The sequence below is a fragment of the Monodon monoceros genome, unplaced genomic scaffold (assembly GCF_005190385.1).
Source record: "Monodon monoceros isolate NGI ecotype Baffin Bay Population unplaced genomic scaffold, NGI_Narwhal_1 Super_Scaffold_19, whole genome shotgun sequence".
NCBI lineage: Eukaryota > Metazoa > Chordata > Mammalia > Artiodactyla > Monodontidae > Monodon > Monodon monoceros.
The window spans coordinates 61,630,905-61,652,611 of NW_021703775.1; the positions used below are offsets into that span (position 1 = coordinate 61,630,905).

The following is a 21,707-nucleotide window of genomic DNA, read 5'->3' on the forward strand; positions in this document are numbered from 1 at the left end:
TAATTCCTTCCCCCCACTCCAGATGGCGCAAAATAAGGAATTTTAAAAGGTACTATTAAGGATAGGGAGCATTTATCCATTAGACACGAAAATGAGAACTACAAAATTAAATCTACTGGTATCAATGTGAAAACTCTTTAAAAAATGCCTACATAGTGCAGCGTATACCAATTTATAGTTAAATATAATTTTCTAAATATGCCATCACTTTGAAAACAAATTTTCTCATTTTTTCAATAATTTCTAAGCACATACCCAGCCAGTAACTGCAAAGAAACCACAACCCATCGTGAACCAAGTGTCACACCCTGCCAAATATTGCCAAATCAATAACGGTACAACAAAAATTTATTTACTCTTTAAACTGTGTGAATTTAAATCTATTCTATTTGAGATTGATACGGAGTGAAAACCTCCTCTTACCTCCGTTCCCCCTTTAAAATAAGATGCTTAGTGTCTGGGAAGGGCTTAAGGTGCAAAGTAAAGAATGTAAAGGGAAGGAATGAAACAACTTCATGAGTACATTCGTGTCAAGGGAAAGTTGACTCCTCCCTAACCCTGAAATACAGCTACTACAGCCACAAGGAAATACAATGGCATGTTATCGGCCATTTTCCGCATTTGGCCCGTCTACCCCTGTGCTAAAGAATTAGACCGGAGCGCACGAGTTTCCCGTTTCTCCATAACCCACAGCTAAAGGTAGAACATGCCAGCAGGCTGCAGACACCCACTCGGGTGACTGAGCTCCTGAGACTCACAGCCAGCACCCACCCAAGTCTTACGACCCTCCCCACCCACGACGATCCTACCCCGCCCGCCTTGCCCCAAGATTCGCACATGCGTACACCCAATTAGGAGAAGTTAGAACATTCCCCGACTCGCCTAGTCCCCACGCCCAGCTGCCACGCAGCCAGTCCTCCTGCCCTTCTTGGGGCCGCTAGCTTCACTATTCAGTAATACGCATGTGCAAACGGTGTTTCCGGGCCACCCATTAGCCGGCCGGGGCGGGACGGCAGGCGGAACCACATTTCTTGCGCACGCTCCAGACATGCGCAGTGCAGCGGTTGAGGCGCCCGCTGTCGATTTGGAAGTTCCGGGGAGGCAGCGCATGCGCGAGTTTACGAGTAACCGGCGAAGAGGGGAGCCTGACGACTCGGAAATTTGAATACCACAGTAGCATGGAGTGTGACCTCATGGAGACTGACATCTTGGAGTCGTTGGAAGATCTCGGGTAAGACTGCCTGGCACGGGTCTCCCAAACCCCACGCTACCGGCGCCCCGGGAACTCCTCCTCCGCCCCAGTCAGAGACACCTGCCTCTTCACGCCGCACCCCGTGGCTCCTAACTGTCGCCTCCCTGTAGCTCCGGGACCCCAATGCCACGTCCACTGCCTGCCCTGCCGGGTCGGGGCCCTCCAGCTGCGACACCTTAGGCCTCCCCTGTGCTTCCTGCAGCCGAGTTACCCGCAGCGTTTGTCAGTCATGCGTGTCATTGTCTGGGTTTTGGTTCTCGCCACCACGCTCCCCGAGGTCCTCTCCTTGCGCCTCATTCTCCTGCCCTACTCCCTCACTCTGGAGGTTGCCAAAGTTGATTATCTGTTTTCCTATTTGTTCTCCAAACTTCCTGCTCCTGTTTTGAGCCCCTACTCCTACCCCACCCCCCTACTCTCAAAAAAATCTGGTTTGCCCAGTCATGTATGCATGTGCCCAGGCTGCCCTCAGCCACAAGTCCGTGCGCTGCATACGTTCCGCCCGCTAGCTCACTTGTGCTCCTAACCTGTCACCACCTTCCTGGGAACCACTGGCAGTTTCCCTTGACTCTGACACTCCTTCGTTGAGCCACCGTTAGCCCTTACCCTTAGGGGCATCTTCACCCACCAAGTCTCTGCATATTTGTTGTGCATTTTGTCTCTCCTCGTGACAGTTAACTCAACCATAATTTATCAGTATCTAGAAGCTGGAAATAGGGATTCTTATCTCACTGGGTCACCCAGATCAGTGTACTCTGTTAAAATTTGAGAACTTAGAATTTCTTGGGCTAAATGTGGTTCCGGAAAGAAACTGTATGATTATATATTTGCCTACAGGTACGGTATCAAAAAAAAAAGAAAGAAAGAAAAGAAAAACAGATTTAGGTAACCATATTTATAAAGTAACAAGTCACTTATCAAAACCTTCCCCGAGGTTCTTTCATGCCATGGAAACCTTTGGGGGAAACCTTTCTTCTTCAGGAAAGGATACCTTGGGTTCCCAAAATCTGCCCATTTAAGTAACTTGTCCTGGAACAGATTTTTATGAAAGGAAATGGTAGTGCTTATCATCTTTTTTTGTCAACATGAATTATCATTGTTCTTTTCTTTGGAACTTGCTCTGAATTGTCATGACTATTCTGGAGTTTAGGCGGCTTATTTCTTTGATGAGAGCCCAAAGAGCCTAAGTAAAAGTCACATTCAGCAAAATGGTGTCTTTTTGGTGGACCTCTCAGACTAAATTCCTAAATTTCACACATGAAACCATTCAGTAAACATTTTTGATGAACACTTTTTCTGTTGACAGTGTTGATCTGAGCACTTAAGGGTACAGAGTGAGGTAGAAGAGAAGTTCACACTGTGAAAATATGCTGTGAGGAGAACTGAGGAGGGCCAGGAAAAGGACAGGAAATGGGGAAGGAAAACTGAGAAAGGAAACAAGTCCTAAGCTTCCTAGAAGAAGTGACACTTAAGATTAATCTTGAAGGAGGAGTAGAGAGAGGATGGAGGTAAACTGTATTTAAATGTAGTCATTCTGCATGGATAGAGGTCCCTTAACAATTGGTGATGGATGCCATTTCTTCCCATTCTTTTATCTTCTGTTAACTATGTTTTTCTTCTTTTGGGTACTATAAAAGTCATTGTTACTATAATAACTCTAGTTAAATAAATCATGGAGATGGGTTGTAATGTAAACCATGGATAGTCTGAAAACTTGACTATACATTTTAACCCATAACTGCCTAGTTTGGTGGCATTCAGTCATTAAAATTTAGCCTTAATTGAATGATGTGTAGTTTTCAAGGATTTACTGTGAAATATTAGAAATAAATGACCATTCATTTTTAACCTGGTACACAGTAGGAATTCAGTAATTACTTGTAGAATATATTAATAAAGTTTAAATGTGTAACACAAGGAGAAGTTTCTAGGCCTAGTTTTTTTATTTCACTGTCTAATAATATGTGGTTTTGAATCTAGATGCCAGGCTATATATAATCTCATTTTTTGTGTGAGATTTCTTCTGTCCCATTAAATATATAAACATAATTATATTTTAGAAGGATTGACTGTTATCATTTCTCTAACATCGCTATACCTCTAAATATCGAATTATCTTAAGCATATAATGTATCATATTTAATAAGTGCTTTTATCAATATTACATTTAAAAGAAGATAAAATAACCTGAAGAATATGTATTTTAAAATTATCTTGAGAATGATAAAATCTTTAATTCTAGCTACTTTCTAGATTGAGGTTCATTGTTACTATTGTCTTTTATGAATGTTTGAACATTTAATAATTTTTTAAAATTACATTTGAATCACTTACAAAGAATTGGGATTCAGTTGCACCAGTTCACTCAAACATCAACTCACCAGCAATTATTAAATTAATCTTCACATTTCTCTGGTACTAGTAAGTCTTACTAATCTTAACTATCCTTAAATATAGAAGGAGGAAATAAATGAATAATTGGAAAGCTTTTGCTTTTAAAGAAAATCATTAAAAACCAAATCTAATTAATTTCTGGAAAAATTTCTAGAAAATATAACCTAAGTTTTATTTCTGAAATAGTAAACTATAGTATAACTAGTTATCACTTATAATCTAGTTTTAATACTAATTCAATTAAAGTAAGAAAGTAAACCTTTGTACATAAGAGCTCTCAGTAAATGTACAGAGGTTGACATAATTTAGTACATGTGATTCTATTCAATATTCACATATTTTGAGGGGATTAGCTTGTTTTTTCTAATGGTTTATTTATATTTGCAAGTTTAGAGACTGGTCATTGTAATTTATCTTTGTTAAACCTTTGCTTAATTATACAAATAAAAATGTAAATACATTGTATCTGTAATGTATTAGATGTGATTTTATATTCTTCTGAAGTATAATTTCTTACTCACCAGTTACAAGGGTCCATTGTTAGAAGATGGCGCTCTGTCTCAGGCAGTCTCTGCTGGAGCCAGTTCCCCTGAGTTTACCAAACTCTGTGCTTGGTTGGTGTCTGAATTAAGAGTGCTCTGTAAACTAGACGAAAATGTGCAAGCAACTAACAGTAAGTAAACATTCAGTTTTAGGTGCAAAATGTAAAAATAAAGTTTGTATTGTCAAGTGAACATTATCAGTATTACAGCTGAAATTTCAAGTTCTTTGTAAATGTAAAAAAAATTTTATAAAGAAACCGAATGCTTTTTTCTCCTCCATTGTTTTTAGAGATAAGGTGATTCTGAAGTTGAAAAACTGGAATGTAGTCATACAACTGTTAAAAATTTGTGGAAGTTGAAAAGACCCTATTACTGAGACACAGAAAAATGGAGACAAGTATATATGAACTTTTCATTCTTTGTAAAAAGTTGTGAGATCTTAAATTGGTGGCTAGAACTAGAAATTGGGGCGTTTTTCTCTGAGGACTACCAAATTCCAGTACATATAGCATGTAAAGTAAATGCATTCTAATTCTGTTATACATAGGGAGAAAGAATACTTTATTAAGAAGCTTTCCGTGTCATAGGAATGTATCACTAGATGCATCAAAACTAGATCCAGCACCATCAGATTTATGGTGTTGAGAGCTGTTTTACATTTGCCAATTTTGTTAACTGCTTGAGCGCTAGTTTTGATGCTGAGAAAGAGGCAAAAGCTTGGAATCTGATACTCCACAACCTGGTTCCCTCCTATCATAGGTAAACCCATAACAGGAGATAAGGAAAAATGCCCACCTGCTAATCCACCCTTATGGAGAACTATACACATAATCCCATTTTTTTCCCCCACAGAATCCCATTTCGAAGAGCTCACTCTTGCATATTTAGTACATTTAATGTGTATACATCAGTGGCATCCAATTCTAATTATTAAGGAGAGTATAGTGTAACAGTAGTAGCAGCAGCTTTTACTTACTGAGCACTAGCCATATTCTAAGCACTTTACTAGTGTTAACTCATTTAAACCTCAGGGCAACCCTACCAGGCAGCCTTTATTACTCTTTTATACGTTAAACAAGCAAGCACAGAGGTTAAGTACATTGCCTGAGGTCACACAACCAGTAAGTGCTTCAGTCCCCCGCAGTCAAGTTTGGGAGACAGTGTTCATGCTGCCTCTTGACCTAACATTTCAGAGGTTGTAGGTGCCCTTGAAAACACCTATACGGTGTTAACTGTTTATAACCAGGAGCCCTGTTGTTCAAATGAAAACATCTTATAGAAGTCAATATAAAACAGGTAAAAAGTGTGGCTGTTTTAGTTGAAGTTGAGAGGGACTAGTTTGAACACAGCTCTCTCCTCCCCGGCTGCCTCTAACGGAGTTCTTTGGAACTGAAGTTCACGGAACACAGTTTGCAAAACATTGATTATACATTCTTCCCATTTTATAGGTGAGAAAATGGACTCAAATCAAGTGACTCTCAAAGTTTGTTAGTTAAATTTTACCCCTTTGTGATATTGGTTAGAGAACTATCAAAATAGTAAAGAAGAACGAGCATTGCTTTTCCTTGGTTCACCCAGTAAACGCTATACTTGACACGTTATGAGAAAACAGAAACACGAATCATGTTCGCCATCTTCAAATATAGTCTAACTGGGAATTTTAGGCACAACTGAAACAACTGGAGATTAGAACAGTAGTTAAATACTTCACTTTGTGGTTCACAGGGGAAGGAAATCAGTGAGTGTAGCAGGCCCTGGGGAAGGTTTCATCAAGGAGCAAGACCACTGGGCTTTGATGGATAGGTGAGGTTTGATAGAGCAGGAGAGAGTAGAGGGCATATCAATCACCAGGAGTCACTTAAGTGAAGGCACGCAAGTAGAAATGAGACTGACCATTCCTGGGACAGTGAGGAGACTGGCCTGGCACAAATAGAGGGAATGTTTGTGGAGGTTGTAGGTAACTACTATATACATGTAGTAGGAACTACTCCTAACAATATACTGGGAAGGGCAAGCAGAGAGGCTGTGAAGAATCTTTAAAGGCAAACAGAAAAAATCAGATTGGATGAGGTAGAAATTAGGAAGCCATGAAAGGTTCTCAAACAAGGCAATAACCTAATGAAAACTGTTTAAGAAGGCAAATTGGCAGTGGTGTGAGAAAGGATGAATTAGAAGAGACAGGAAGTTGTATTAGGAAAATACTATTAAAATTTTCAATTTATATATAATTACTATGCCAATGGGGAAAACAATAATTTTTATTAAATAAGATTATTTTAATTCTTAAAAGGCCCAAGTGAAGCTGAAGAATTCCAGCTTGAGGTGAGTGGGCTACTAGGGGAGATGAACTGTCCATATCTTTCACTGACATCTGGGGATGTGACCAAGCGCCTTCTCATTCAGAAGAACTGCCTCCTTTTGCTCAGTAAGTTCATGGCTACTAGAATGTAGTCATTATTTTTTATTTATGTTTTCCATGGCTAATAAATGGGTGTAAAGAAAACTTTGTTAAATTTCTAACTAAGAAGCTAATGATGGGTCCATGCGCTGGTAGCAGTGTTGTTTTGTAATTGCTACTCTTTTATGGTTTAAATTTGGTGTGGTGCTCAGCGTGCTGTGCTTCACCTAACATGACCAAAGGTAGTGCTGGAGGGTTATACAAGTGTGTGATCACCACACCTCAGTGTTCTAGACTAGAAACACATTTTAAAATAAACTAGGAAGATACTGTGGGAATAATGAAGATTTTTTTAAATTAATTTATTTTAGGACAGTAACCATTCTAGTGCAGTAAATGGTAAATGTAATTATTTAAAGTATTTTGTTGATATTTCTTTGTGGCTGGGTAATTGTTTGGGGATTTTGGTTTTGTTTGTAAAGATGTCAAATTACAATGTAAGCATTTCTGGAATACTATTTGGATTGTTCCTGTACTACTGATCATTCTGGGAAGTAAATTTTTATGAAAAATTCTCTCCTTCCATGTGTTTTAAATATACTAACTACTATTTCTCTCTTCACCCTGAGAAACAATAAGTAGACTCACAAATTTTATTGCCTTATATAAACTCTCCAATAAACACCACCAGTAGTCTTAAACTCAGAATTTTTGTCGCATTCTGAGATGCGCTTAGAGTAAACTTTGGTTAACTGATACAACTGAACTTTAGCTTCTGAAAAATGATGCAACTCCAATTTTGAAGGTTCAGTCAAAAAAAGAAAAAAAGTGTGTTCACAGCCATTACTTAGGAACTAAGGTATTCCAAAATCACTTTCTTATTTTCCCCTTCGTCAAATGATTGTTACTGGGTGGGTATGGGGGCAGGGGATAGACACAAAACGTTAGTTATTGCTTTAGATATTGATATCGCTGCATATAGTTCTTATGCATGCATTCATTATCCTTCAAATTGTATAATTTCAATAACTGGCTCAGCCATAGTATACTCACTGAATCTTCCTTTGTAGCACTGCTTTTCCTTTCCAATACCTGATATTTGGCACTTAGAATATGTTATCTTACATAGGAAGACAACAGCTGTGTGGAAACCTCAGTAATGACCCTGAATACGTAATTCTTCCAAAGAGCTCAGAGTTTGGTCTTTTTGGTACTGATACTTATAAAAACCACTTGGAATATAAATATTTATAAAATGCCTTTAACTCTTTCCTGTTTCTTAAGCGAGTGTCCTCAACATTATTATTTTGGACTCAGGGTCATAATTGTATTTTAATGTGCTGTCACCCCTCAAAAGCTTTTCAAGAATATACAACTATTTGCTCCTCAACTATATGACTAAATCAACAAAAGGTTACTCTGCTCTTTGAATTCTTTGTACATACATACACACTGCTCCCTTCCTCCTCTTTATCTTTACTTCTGCTCTTTCCCCTTTTGAAAATATTCCCTAGTTTGTATTCTCTCTCATGCTAGTATGCATTGATGTACATATACTCATTCTCTTTTCGTGCTGTATAAATATTTCTCATCTTTCCAAGCATCAGTTGTCACATCTCGATGCTATAATTTTACTTGCTTCTTCCAGCACCCTTACCTTACTGATTTGAATCTTTTAATATATTGCATTCTGAGGGGGAAAATAAACCAACCTCATTAGAATTGTTAGTAAAATAGAATAGTCTATTCTCTAATAGTCTGTAGTGTCTGAAAAACTGTCATGTATCAGGTTAAGAACTGTTGTGGCTCTTCATTGGCCTTTGCGGTTGTTAGGATATTTCCCTTAGGTATAATTAGTCAGATGTCTTTGATGCATATATTCTTTATTCCTAACTAGATTGTCTGTAGAGATCTTTTTTGTTTGTTATGTATAATACTCATAGTGCCTTTCCTGGTACTTTGAACACATCAGTTAAGTTAATGTTTTTCAATGGTAATTGTGTTGGTAAACTAATTTTGTGAATGCCTGAGCTATGTTGTTCCAAATTTAGAGACCAATTTATTAAATCATATAATATATGATTTTCTAGAGCAACGGTTGGCAAACTTTTTCTTAAATGGCCAGATAGTAAATATTTTCAGCTTCGTGGGCCATAAGGTCTCTGTCACAGCTACTTAACCCTGCTGTTGTAGCATGTAAGCGGCCATAGATGATATGTAAATGAATCAGTGTGGCAGTGTTCCAATAAAACCTTATTTGCAAAAACATGATTATTTTCATGACATTGGGGTTTTACTGTTTCGATCTTTTAACTCATACAGTTTGCTATATGGAACATGTTAAGAAATTATCAAACCCATTTAGAAGACCTTTCCAGAAACTTAGCTGTGTTTATTCTAGAATAGGATTTGGCAGCTTTTCAGAAATGATCTGCCAAAATTATGACCCCTGTACTTCTCACATTACACCTTGGGTGTAGGAAATGAGATATTCAAGCTGATCATTCTTTTATACTTATAATAAGGCTTAAGAGCCCAGAAAATGTCTTTTTCCAAAACTATCTTCCTAACATTGTCAGAAGGTTCTCACTTTGTCACATAACCTGAACTCCTGGGATCCAAATGATTATTAAACATCTTTTATAACAAGTTAAATGTCCTTGGGAAGGTTAACGTAATAAGATTGAATATTTATACCTTCAACTGAATTACTTGAAGCAGATTGCAGCCCTCAGAATACCTGCCTGAAATCAACACACAAGGTGATGATATTGATACAAAAGGACTCTGTCCAGAAATGATGAGAAAGTTTTGGGTTTGTTTTTTTTTTTCCCCAGGGGCGGGGGTGAGAATGAGGAACATAGGAGGAAAGGGAATATTGAGAAGAATATAGATGGAAGAGGGTTTTCTGTGAACAGCTGGAGGGTGACCTTAGGCTACTGGAGACCATGAAAAAGGAATGTTTGGAAATTTAGTCCTTTCCCCCTTCTCTTGTAAGTGAAGCTTTGACTACTAAAAAATGTTCTTTCACTCTGGTCTTAAACAGACTACCTGAGTTTTGGAAGGTAAGAGGGCAGGATAGTTGCATCACTGGTGTGTATCAGTTGTGAGAAGTAAAAAAATAATAATAATAATAATTTTTTAACTGTTGCTAAAAATTGGCCGCCTGCCACCTTTTGCAAATTTGTTAACAGATGCCAGCCCCTGTTCTGGAGGTTCCTTAATAGTGAAATGCAAGAATCCACATTTTAAGATGTGATCTACCTTGATCCTTTGATTTCAAAGAAGAATTGCTTGCTTTTAAATCAGGCTTTAAACATATATTGGTTAAATACTGAATTACAGAACCAGTTTATATGTTACGTCATTTGCAGGTAAAAATGGTTTTCCTTTCTTGTTTTTATCCATTCTTGCAGCTTTAAAAGTTACATATCATTAGGTCTATAGAGTTGTGACTCCAGACTTATGACTATTAATTGTAGCTGTATCTCATTTTGAAATCTTATTTTGTTTACTTCAGCATACCTCATCTCAGAACTAGAAGCTGCCAGAATGCTCTGTGTGAATACTCTTCCAAAAAAAGCTCAAGAAGGAGGCGGTAGTGAGGTCTTTCAAGAGTTGAAAGGCATATGTATTGCTCTAGGAATGTCCAAACCTCCAGCCAATATAACTATGTTCCAATTCTTCAGCGGGATTGAAAAAAAAGTAAGACCTTTAGTACCAGATTGTAGTGTATTAAAGGCATAGTCCTACAGTTGTTTGAAATGAAGCAAGTTAATTTCTCTTAATGGGAACCTAATGTGCATATTATTAAGTAATTGTTACTAAATAAGTTTTGGGTTTTAAGTCCTAGATACCTTCAAGAGAAATTGGTATTTTACTGTTTTCTTTTTTTAACATATTAGCATGTTTCTTTTTCAAAAAGGAAACTTTGCACTTTGATTTATAAACTGAAATAAGCTAGAAATAATGTAAAAAGTATTAGGATTTGCATCCATTTAAAAGTTATTTTATCATTGAACTTTGATGCAATTAATTTTAAGGTCCTTATCATTAAATGTTACCACCATTCTCCCCATTGACTGGACAGAAAAGGATGTAAATATTTTGGGATTTTAATCCAGTCACTTTGAGCCTTACATGTTTCAACTGGCAAACTAGATATGTTGACTGCTAATATAATCTAGTATGTGAAAATAAGTCAGAATTATTTTATACCACATGTTATCAACAGTTAAGAGTTTTTATATAATTGATTAGGAACAAGCAATTTTAATTAAAAATTAGTGAACAGAAGAGAATGATATTTGTTATAGCAGAGTTATTCTCTGTATGCATATCTGCTGGACTCTAAGAATTGGTACATTTGCATTGTGGGGTAGATGGATGCCATGATGCACAAATTTGGCTGAACTCTACAGGGGAGCAGCAGTGTATCCATAGTCCATATTTTTCTGTGTGTTCATTCATTCATTCAGCAAATACACATTGAATGCCCACTGTTGTCAGGCACTGTTCTAGGTGCAGTGAAGGACTCATGCTTCCATAGACACGTGAGGAGTGGGTCAAGTGAGTGTCTTTATCGTGTGGGTCTTGTACATTTCAAAACATCCTCCTCCTTTGCCTCTGTCAGGAATCTTCTTTTGATGGCAAGATATGATGGGAATTGGGAAGATGAGGAGGATGTGTTTTACTTTTAGGTTTGTTTATTCATTCATTTATGTTTTTGTGTCAGTTAAAGGAAACATTAGCAAAAGTTCCACCTAATCATGTGGGAAAGCCTTTATTGAAGAAGCCAATGGGACCGGCCCACTGGGTGAGTAGTAATCATCTGAGTAAACTTTGTAAGGAGCCATCTACCTATCTCACGATATTTATGTTTGTGTTTTTGAAGTTGTATTTTCTAATATGTAGTTTCCTAGGTGGACATCCTTAGAATCATTTTTGTTAATCTTAAGATTTATCCAAAATAATTTTATTTATGTAAGATTAGAAGCGCTTCTTTCATAATTTGTAAATATTTCACACAGCTGATTAAATTGAAGTTCAGTATGATGCATGTTTCTAATTGCCAAATGGGTTGCCTTCAAGCCAAAAACTTCACTGGGCTGAGCTTCACACAGTGAATTATAGGAAAACTAAATAAGAATTTTGTACTTTACATATTCTTTATTATGTTTTGAGACAGCCTATCATTTCATTAGCTTATTATAACTTCTTGTTCTATTTATTAAATAACCTAATTCATTTTGTGCTGAGTGCTGGGGATTCAGTTGTGAATAAAACAGATACAGTTTCTGCCCTTTTGGAATAGGGGGTCAAGCAGATTTAAATTCTAACTGGTCTTTTTAATTTTGTTTCAGGAAAAGATAGAAGCAATTAACCAAGCCGTAGCCAATGAATATGAAGTTCGGAGAAAGCTGCTAATAAAACGTTTGGATGTCACTGTCCAGTCTTTTGGCTGGTCTGACAGAGCTAAGGTACACATATCACTTAAAAGAGCAAAGTATTTATAGACATGATCCTTAAACATTCTTAGCCCAGTTTAGATACAGTGGAGACTATAAGAGAAATACATAGGAGACCCACATAGGAGTTTTTCTTTAGTGAGTTACTGAGTAGCAATTCTTTCAGCCATTCAGCAATAATAAAAACGTTTATTTTTCAATTTTTTAATATTTTCCAACAAAGCTATATGTTATAAACCCTACTGGGAGTTCCCATTTGTGAGAGAAAAGGAGAGTATCTGAAAATTACTAAAAATAATAAATTTTACAATTATTTGTTTACTGTACTTTAAGCTAGCGATTTAACTTGCTAATTAAATAAATTAATTAAATTAGAAATACTGTTTTGGAGGACCAAATATTATGATCCATTTATAGGGAATTGGAGAATCTGGTAAGACTTTTTTTTATTTCAGCTTCAATAAAATAATCCGTTGTCTTGGTCATTCAACAGGTATTTATTAAATATCTACTATTTTATCAGTAAGTGTTAATTAATAGGCGCAGTTGATTAATTTGACCTTCTTAGAACCCTGAAATGGAGCTAATTATTGAATTTATGTGGAGGTTGGTCCAAATATGTTAGTATTTGATGTTCCCTTAATAGTGCATTCATTTTTAAAAGTAGATTTTTCTCTGAATTTTAATTGACTGAGAAAATGTTTTTCTTTAGTTCTCCAATTATCTTCCTAATACATTAGTTTCACCTAAAATCTTTAAACCATAGCATAATCCTATTTAGCTGCTAAATTTATGGGGTAGATATTTATTGAGTTAACAGTATCTTAGTGTTGGAAAGGGGTTTTAGAGATCAGTCTTAACTCCCCTTATTTTGCAACTAAAAACATGGAGAGCCAGGTACATGGAAGGTTTTGCCTAAGATCTCACAGTGAGTCAGTAGTAACATGAGGAATAAACTGTTCTCTTCTGGGACTGTTGAGGAAATACCAATACTTTCTTAAAGTTGTCTTTGATAAAAACAATCATTTTACTCTCGGCATAATACATATACTTCAAAAACAAAAACCTGCAACTCTCAGCTAGAAAAGCATGTAATGATTGATGGGTGTGCATTGACCCAAGGCATTAACACTACAGTTCTGGGGTTTTATTTGTTTGTTTTTTAATAAATTTATTTATTTATTTGTTTTTGGCTGTGTTGGGTCTTTGTTGCTGCACACGGGCTTTTCTCTAGTTGCGGCAAAGTGGGGGCTACTCTTCGTTTCAGTGCAGGGGCTTCTCATTGCAGTGGCTTCTCTTGTTGCAGAGCGTGGTCTGTACGCACGCGGGCTCAGGAGTTGTGGCTCGCGGGCTGTAGAGCGCAGGCTCAGTAGTTGTGGCGCACAGGCTTAGTTGCTCCGTGGCATGTGGGATCTTCCCAGACCAGTGCTCGAGCCCGTGTACCCTGCATTAGCAGGCAGATTCTTAACCACTGTGCCACCAGGAAAGCCCTAACTTGCTCTTTATATCCTTTGTTCATTCATCTTTTGTGGTCTTATGTTACACATGCATTAAATGTACTTCTACTAATTGGTTAAAGTAGACTCTTTTTCTTAATTATTATTTATAATAGAGGAAAGTATTACATGGGGGGATCACTTTTGCAAGAAATATGTATGATGTTAACATAATTAGTTCAAATTAGTCACGGGTAACTTTTTTTATCTCATAGTAAGCAGATGAGAAAATTAAAGCAAAATTGTTGAAATGGGTTTCCATTCTTATATTTAAATAGATAAAATGAAGGTGTTTGATCTGAGACCAATGGCATGGGGAACCTTTTTGTCCCACAGTCCTTTTAAAAGGGAAGCCCTTTACCCCCATATCCCCCTCCCCCCATCATTCCTTGGGGATACGGGGGTAAAGGGGCTTTATCTAAGCTGTACTCTTAAGTTAGTTCTTCACTAGATAGGAGCAATGGTGAGTATGTAACTTCTGTCATCTGGAGCCTAGTAAATATTATCATCAGACATTTTGGAAATCTTATTTAATATCAATGTTTCTGTGTCATCTTGAAAATTGACATTTGTCTTTGAACACTTTCTTTCACAGAGTCAGACAGAAAAATTAGCAAAGGTTTACCAGCCAAAACGCTCAGTCTTATCTCCTAAAAGTACTATTTCTGTTGCCCACCTTTTGGCTGCAAGACAAGACTTGTCAAAGATTTTAAGGACAAGCAGTGGCTCTATAAGAGAAAAGACTGCCTGTGCCATCAATAAGGTGATGAGAGTACCTTTAATTTTCTTTCAAATACATTTATTTCTGTTTATAAAATAAAGTAATTCAAAATTTTAAATGTCTTTCTTATCCCATAGGTGTTGATGGGCAGGGTTCCTGACAGAGGAGGTAGGCCCAATGAAATTGAACCTCCACCCCCGGAGATGCCACCATGGCAGAAGAGGCAGGATGGCACCCAGCAGCCAGCAGGAGGCCGCGGAGCAGGGAGAGGTGGTTATGAACATGCCTCATACGGAGGGCGAGGAGGTCACGAACAAGGAGGGGGGAGGGGCGGACGTGGTGGTTATGACCACGGTGGCCGAGGGGGAGGAAGAGGAAATAAGCATCAAGGAGGCTGGACAGACGGAGGGAGTGGAGGGGGCGGTGGCTACCAAGATGGTAGTTACCGAGATTCCAGTTTCCAGCCGGGTGGCTATCACGGTGGCCACAGTGGTGGCTACCAGGGTGGTGGTTATGGTGGCTTCCAAACATCTACATATACAGGAAGTGGATACCAGGGTGGTGGATATCAGCAGGACAGTAGATACCAAGATGGAGGGCATCATGGTGATCGAGGCAGTGGTCGCGGAGGGAGAGGTGGTCGTGGAGGCCGAGGTGGTGGACGCGCAGGCCAGGGAGGAGGTTGGGGAGGAAGAGGGAGCCAGAATTATCACCAGGGGGGACAGTTTGAACAGCACTTCCAGCATGGAGGTTATCAGTATAATCATTCTGGATTTGGACAGGGCAGACATTATACTAGTTGAGGCTACAGAACCTTACATTTTGCTAGAGCTCAAGTAATAGAAACTTAGTTTCAGAATCCTGAATCCAGCAATGTTTTTGAGTTAATGTGAGACCACAGGTGACAGGCAGATTCCTGCTTGGCATAAGCATTTGTAGGTCTTCATACAATACTGTTTGTTTTGGGTTTTGTTTTTTTTTTAATGGACTTACATAATGCTGTTTATTTGAGAAACACATACAGTATCTCTCCTTTGTATGAAGAATTTCTTAAAAGGTAATTAAAATTGCCTTTAATTGACCAGTAGACTAATTCCACAGTCAGAACATGCATATTTTTCTGAACAAAATTACTTGAGTAAGTAGTTTTCATGTTTTCAATATGCAGTTTTGAAAAATGAGGATTCTCCTAGATTTTTTTAGATTTACAACTAGGAAACCTTCCTCATATTAACAATCCATTTATATGTATTTTCCTTAAAGTATTCTAATGCCTATTTTCCAAGCACAGTTCTGCCCTGATTGGCTTTTTATTCTGAGAGGTTATGCAACATTTGCTTCATGATAGAACTTCGAGGTCAGTTCCTATTAAATGAGCTCTTCTGCAGATAGCACATTCAGTAGCCTTATCCTTTCGATGGAATACTGTACCATATGCTCAACTCTGAAAATCTTGAACACGGCCAAAATCCATAAAGATTATAAAAGCAAACTAAGTTGTGAACCTATAGTACACGTAGGCATTTAGTTAAGTATAGCAATTCAAACTGACCTGCATCCATTCAAAACAAGTTCCTCCTTCAACCTTATTTTTACTTGAAATCTGCTAGAAGAAACAGCAAACTGAAATTTGTTTTATGCACGAGTTAATACCACTGGCTCAGCAAATACAAGTTAGTTTGCTTTGGGCAGGAGACTTTTTTTGTAATGGAAAAAATGCACTACCGAGTAAGAGGACAGATTTTTGCTTAGAGCAGGAGGCCCTTTATTATTGCTGCAGAAAACAAAAGCCTGGCTGCGTTGATGTTTGACACTCACCTTTACTGAAATCTACATGACGCTTCTTGCTGGGTTTTTGTACACGTAAATATTGTCAAGCTGTGAAAGAAAATGGCTGGAGGTGTGCTTTGTGTGAAAGGTGAGCAATAAAGTATTTGTATGTTCTCTCTTTGGTTTGAGTTTTATTTTAGCCACTTTTTTAAACTGAATTATTCAGGACGCTTGCTTCAAGCTTCTGAACTAAGGCCTTTGTTCCCCAAAGATTCTCAAGTGTTTCCTTGAAACATAATTTGTAGTGAAAGATAACTCTTACTCTAGAACCTTAAGTAAGTTGAAAAATAGCTATTTCCAAATTTACCTTTTACTATAACTTTATAGCTGGAAAACTTCACTACTTATCCCTGGCCCCTAGGTGTAGCTGTTGCTGCACAGTTGTGTTAGGCAAAGATCCATTAATGGCCCTGATCTTTTAGGGGGCTTTTTTATTTATTTGTTTCTCCATTCTTCCTAAGAATGAGCGACATTTTGAATGAAGTGAATTGAAAATATAAATATATGTTTGTAAAAAGAAATAGTATTTCCTTTTCCTACTAAATTGGGCTTTTTAGAGTAAAGAATCAACTCATGGCTTACCATTAAAAATAATTCTGTTTGCTGTTGAGATAAACACATTCTTTTGATTGCTGAAAAAAGCCTTGATCATTTTATTACTTTTACCTGTTTATTAGATTTTTTGATTGGCATTTACCATTCTAAAATGTTCAAACTTGAAAACAATTTAACATACTTTTACTTAATTAAAGATTTTAAGTTCTGTCTTGAAAGTTGTTAAGTATTCGTCTCTTTGCTTTATGCTGTTAAATGTGTTTAGTATGTATAGGAGTTTTCTGTTAGAAATAAAATTGTCAAGTTTTCATACCTTAAAATGATATCTTAGAATGTTTTAACACATACCTTAGCATTTGCTTTAATCTGTTTTCTAGCCTCAGACTCCACAATATACTTAATGTTTCATTCTTTTGACACATAATTTTGATTTATTTTTATGGTTAGTGAATTACTTTTCATATGTGATTTTCATGTGATTACTTTTCATACATGAGCATGTATAAGAAAACAAATATACATTTCTTCACAATGCACTTTATTTTCTGCTTCAAATGAGAACTTTTTTTTCACATTATAAACCCGTAAAAGAATTGTCTTTTAGTTTCTTTTCTTTGACATATATTAAGTTCTCTAGAAAGAGGATATTTCAAGTCACCGGTTAGTTTTGTTATACTAAAATAAACTTAGGTTTGTATAGAGTGTTGATTTTTTTTTTTTTTTTTTTTTTTTTTTTTTGTGGTATGCGGGCCTCTCACTGTTGTGGCCTCTCCCGTTGCAGAGCACAGGCTCCGGATGCGCAGGCTCAGCGGCCATGGCTCAAGGGCCCAGCCGCTCCGCGGCATGTGGGATCTTCCTGGACGGGGGCACGAACCCGCGTCCCCTGCATCGGCAGGCGGACTCTCAATCACTGCGCCACCAGGGAAGCCCATAGAGTGTTGATTTTATACACATTCATAACTTTACTTGTGGAAAATAATGACTTACTGGCATAGGGAATGTGGGAATTTCTTGGAGAAACAAACAAAATTTTTAGGAGGGAATTTTTGACATATGGACTCTTAAAATATTTCTTAAACAGATAGACTGAGACAGTACCTTTCGTTAGTGCTTTGTTTCCTCCTCTCTCAGTAACTAGAACAGGATGTCAACAGTCTCTATGAAAATTATCAGAGGTATGCCACTATCATTTTCATTTCTTGTTCTGGATCCAAGCTGAGCTAGTGTCTCTTGGGGCTCCAGACAGGCCACCCCCAAAATACACCACAATGGCATACTGACTATTTTTGAATTAAAGTTACTTAAGAAATGGCCAATGCAAGAGGGACACTCTGACCCTCCTTTCCTTCTCACTGAAAGCAAGAAGTCTCTCATGTGAAAGGTACACTCCCTGCACCTGGAGATAGAAGGACACCCTTCTTGCTGGAGATACGGAATTCGGGTTGAGAAGTCTGTATAAACAAACCTTGTAACTTCTTTAATTTACTACCCCAAGCCCAAACTCTATTTAGAGTTTTCACTAATTAAGTGCCCAAATCCTAAGTTTCTTTATCCTGTTAATTCCTCACAATTTTTTTTTTATTTTGTCTAAAAAATATAAAAGCTGCCTACTTTGGCTAGGTTCCATTTCTGTGAAACCTCAGTGTGTACAAATTAAAATCTTAATTTCTTTTTCTCCTGTTAATCTGTCTTATGTTAATTTTATTATTAGTCCAGCCACAAGAACTTCAAGAGGGGTAGAGGTAGAAATTTCTTCCTTCTCATCATGTCCAACTGGAATAGAGTTAAATAAATTCGTGCTGAGGGAAAGCATTTAAAATAATTTCTATATACAGTTGACCTTTGAACAATTTGGGGGTTAGGATTTCTGACCCTCTGTGCAGTTGGAAGTTCATCTACAGTCGTCCATTGGTATCCGCGGAGGGTTGGTTCCAGGACCTGTGTGGTTACCAAAATCCAAGGATGCTGAAGTCCCATAGTTGGCCCTCAGTATCCACAGTTCTGCAACGTGCATTCAACCAACTGCAGATTGTGTAGTACTATATTTATTGAAAAAAATCCACATTTAAGAGGACCTTTGCCGTTCAAACCTCTGTTGTACAAGGATCAATTTTTCCACTGCCCAAATTGCTTACATTCTTACACTTAGATGTTTTTAGGTTGTGGCCATCCTACCTTTTTTGGATACTTTATTTGCCTATGTTATATCCTTTTGAAAATAAATTTTAAATGTGTGCATATTATTTAATCATCTCCCCCTTAGGTAATTTGGATAATATTTGATTCAATTGTTTTTTTAACAGAAAGGACTATTATGTTTACCTAAATTAAAAAATAAATTTGTCACAGGGTATCTAACGTTATGTAAAACTTTTTTCCCCTGCTTTTCTTGTTTTTCTCAATCGTCACTAACATGATTATAGTCACTAGAAATGCTGCTATGTGTTATTCAGTGCTACATTTCCACATTTGTATATGTTAGTGTATTCCTAGGGTTCAAATCACTGATGGAAGCAGGTATGCATGTCAGTGTTTGAACTCATTCATTCACCTTGGGTGCTTTGAGTCACCTGCAAAATTATGTTGCTAAAGACGTTGCATAAACATAACTGTTGGCGTGAGAACTTCCATACTAAATCATTCACTGCCCAGTAAATGTAAATGAAGAAACCTAGGGTGGAAATAGAAAAAAAAAAAAAATTTAACGTTCCCTAGGAATTTGAGGGAAAATTTGTGGGGAAAATCTATGAAAATGACCAGTACTTGTTAAATTATGTTGTTATACTTTCCTCAAGAAGAAGAAAAGTCTGCAGTTCAGTAAACACTTGAGTGCCTGCTCTACTCCAGGCACTGTTGGGCATTTGAAGCACAAAGATAAGTGAGAAAGTCCCTGCCTTGGAAAATGACCAGTGGCAGAGTCAGAAATAGGTCATTGTAGCATGGCATAATAAAAACTGAACATTATACCAGGGTACTAGCCTAGCTCGGTGTTCAGAATTGCTCATATGAGGTGGAAGTTGGCAGGAAAAGTTGGAAAGGTTGCAGGAGCCAGGTAATAGAGGGCACTACATACTTTCCTAAGTAACTTGGACTTAATTTATGTTCCTTAGTATGCTGAGGCTTGTAGTGTGGTCAGTTTGGGGTTCTATATAAATCACTGGCTAAAAAGTAGAGAGTAGATTTAAGGGGTGGGGGGGGCAAAGATTGGAAACAAGCTTAAAGCTTAAACTAATATAGTATAATAATAGGGATGGAGAAAGGACAAATTCAGGAAATATTTAGGAGGTAAAATTATAGTGCTTTATTGGTTAGAGTGAGAATGAGAAATTTAGTATGACTAGTTTTGTGTGGGTGTGTGACTGGATGACAATACCATTAATTGTAATCAGAATATAATAAGTGGGAAAGGTATATGCAGAGTGGGAGAGGTGGTGATGATTTCAATCTGAAACTCAAGAAGATGCCTGGAGATGGAGATTTGGGAATGATCAGCAGCCAGTGACTTTTGCATTGGAACATTCAATAGAATAATGATTCTGTATTAGATCACTCAAGAGGGGGAAAAGAGCATTGGACCAAGGAAGGAATCTTGGAGAATAATCATTTAAGGGGTGATGGAGAAGGGTCACAGAAGTAAAAGGAAACCAGAGCAGTTGGTGTGTTCTTCATCAAGAGCAATGTGGTACTACTGTTACCCCCATTCCACACATAAGGAGAGTGAAGCCCAGGATGGTTGAGTAGATGGCCCACATCCATGTAGCTGGTAAGCAGGGGAGCTGGAATCAAACACAGGCTATCAGGCTCCAGAGCTCAGTAACCAACAATTCCAGACGCTACAGGGATTCAACGAACCTGGTCTTTAAAATATCCACATCTCCTGACCTTTTCAAGAGCACATTCAGAATAAATGCTGAAGCCAGTTTCCTGGAGTTTGAGGAAAGAATGAGAGGCGAGAAAGTAAGTTGAGACTAGCTCTGGAAGTTTCACTGAGACGGGAAGGACACGGTAAAATAACAATATAAAACTTGGCTGGGTGAAATGTATTCTGAAAGGTTACAAAAAGCCAAGGAAGTTTTCAAGAAAATATAGTGATTGAATATCCTTAAAAACCCAAAAGTGTCAACTGCAGAATTCTTTAGGAATTCAAAGTAAAACTAGGTTTCACTGTAACTTAATGCTATTTTTTATGAGGCATTTACAAGATGGTTTGGATTTATCAGGTTTTCTTAGGGAAAAGTCTGAAAGTGCCATCAGATCCTCAGAGCAGATAGGTTTACTCATCGTTATACGTAGCTTCCAGCACTTACTTAGGCCTTAGCCAACACCATCTCTAATGTCTCCTAAGGCTTACCTGCTTCAGAATCCTTTCTCTCTCAATAGAGACCAGTTGTGTGGTATAGAAGACCAATCACAGGTCAACTACACTAATGTGAAAGTACAGAGAAACTTGTTTCATTCTAACTAATTCTCAATTATCAGAAATTAATGAAGGGACTTCCCTGGTGTTCCAGTGGTAAAGAATCCGCCTTACAATGCAGAGGATGCAGGTTCGATCCCTGGTCAGGAAACTAAGATCCCACATGCCACAGAGCAACTAAACCTGCACACCACAACTACTACTGAGCTGGCACACCTCAACTAGAGAGCCTGCACCACAACTACAGAGCCCATGCACCCTGGAGCCTGTGCGCCACAACTAGAGAAGAGAAAACCCACACGCCACAACTAGAGAAGCCCGTGTGCCACAAAAAAGAGCCTGCACGCCACAATGAAAGATCCCACATGCCTCAACAAAGATTCCATGTGCTGCAACTAAGACCCAATGCAGCCATAAAAATAAATAGATCTTTTTAAAAAAGTAATTAATGAAAAAATTTGAATGAAACAAGTAGAAAGTAAACCCTAACATAAAGGGATGAGCGAGGGCTATTTTATAATCTTATTAACAGTGATGATGACCTATAACCGTTTAAAATCTTGTAGGGCTGCTATCAATTAACTTCTTACCCAGTTATTGAAGTGCTCACTATGGAAAAACAAAAGTAATGGAAAGC

At 37.7% G+C, this 21,707-nt stretch overlaps 1 protein-coding gene across 1 annotated transcript; it reads left to right on the top strand.

Annotated features, from left to right (window-relative positions):
• The first annotated feature begins 1,110 nt into the window (after nucleotides 1–1,110).
• Nucleotides 1,111–16,213, top strand: FAM98A (family with sequence similarity 98 member A). The gene is made up of 8 exons (XM_029232467.1): nucleotides 1,111–1,231; nucleotides 4,168–4,316; nucleotides 6,476–6,610; nucleotides 10,104–10,288; nucleotides 11,319–11,399; nucleotides 11,947–12,063; nucleotides 14,143–14,310; nucleotides 14,406–16,213. Exons 1-8 carry the CDS (start codon nucleotides 1,179–1,181, stop codon nucleotides 15,069–15,071), a joined length of 1,554 nt encoding a protein of 517 aa, XP_029088300.1. The 5' UTR covers nucleotides 1,111–1,178; the 3' UTR covers nucleotides 15,072–16,213.
• The last annotated feature ends 5,494 nt before the right edge of the window (nucleotides 16,214–21,707 follow it).

Coding starts and splice junctions, on each gene's coding strand:
- FAM98A (XM_029232467.1), top strand. CDS start 1,179: ATGGAGTGTGACCTCATGGAGACTGACATCTTGGAGTCGTTGGAAGAT. Junction 4,317..6,475: donor AAATGTGCAAGCAACTAACA/GTAAGTAAACAT, acceptor AATTCTTAAAAG/GCCCAAGTGAAGCTGAAGAA. Junction 12,064..14,142: donor GCTGGTCTGACAGAGCTAAG/GTACACATATCA, acceptor TTTCTTTCACAG/AGTCAGACAGAAAAATTAGC.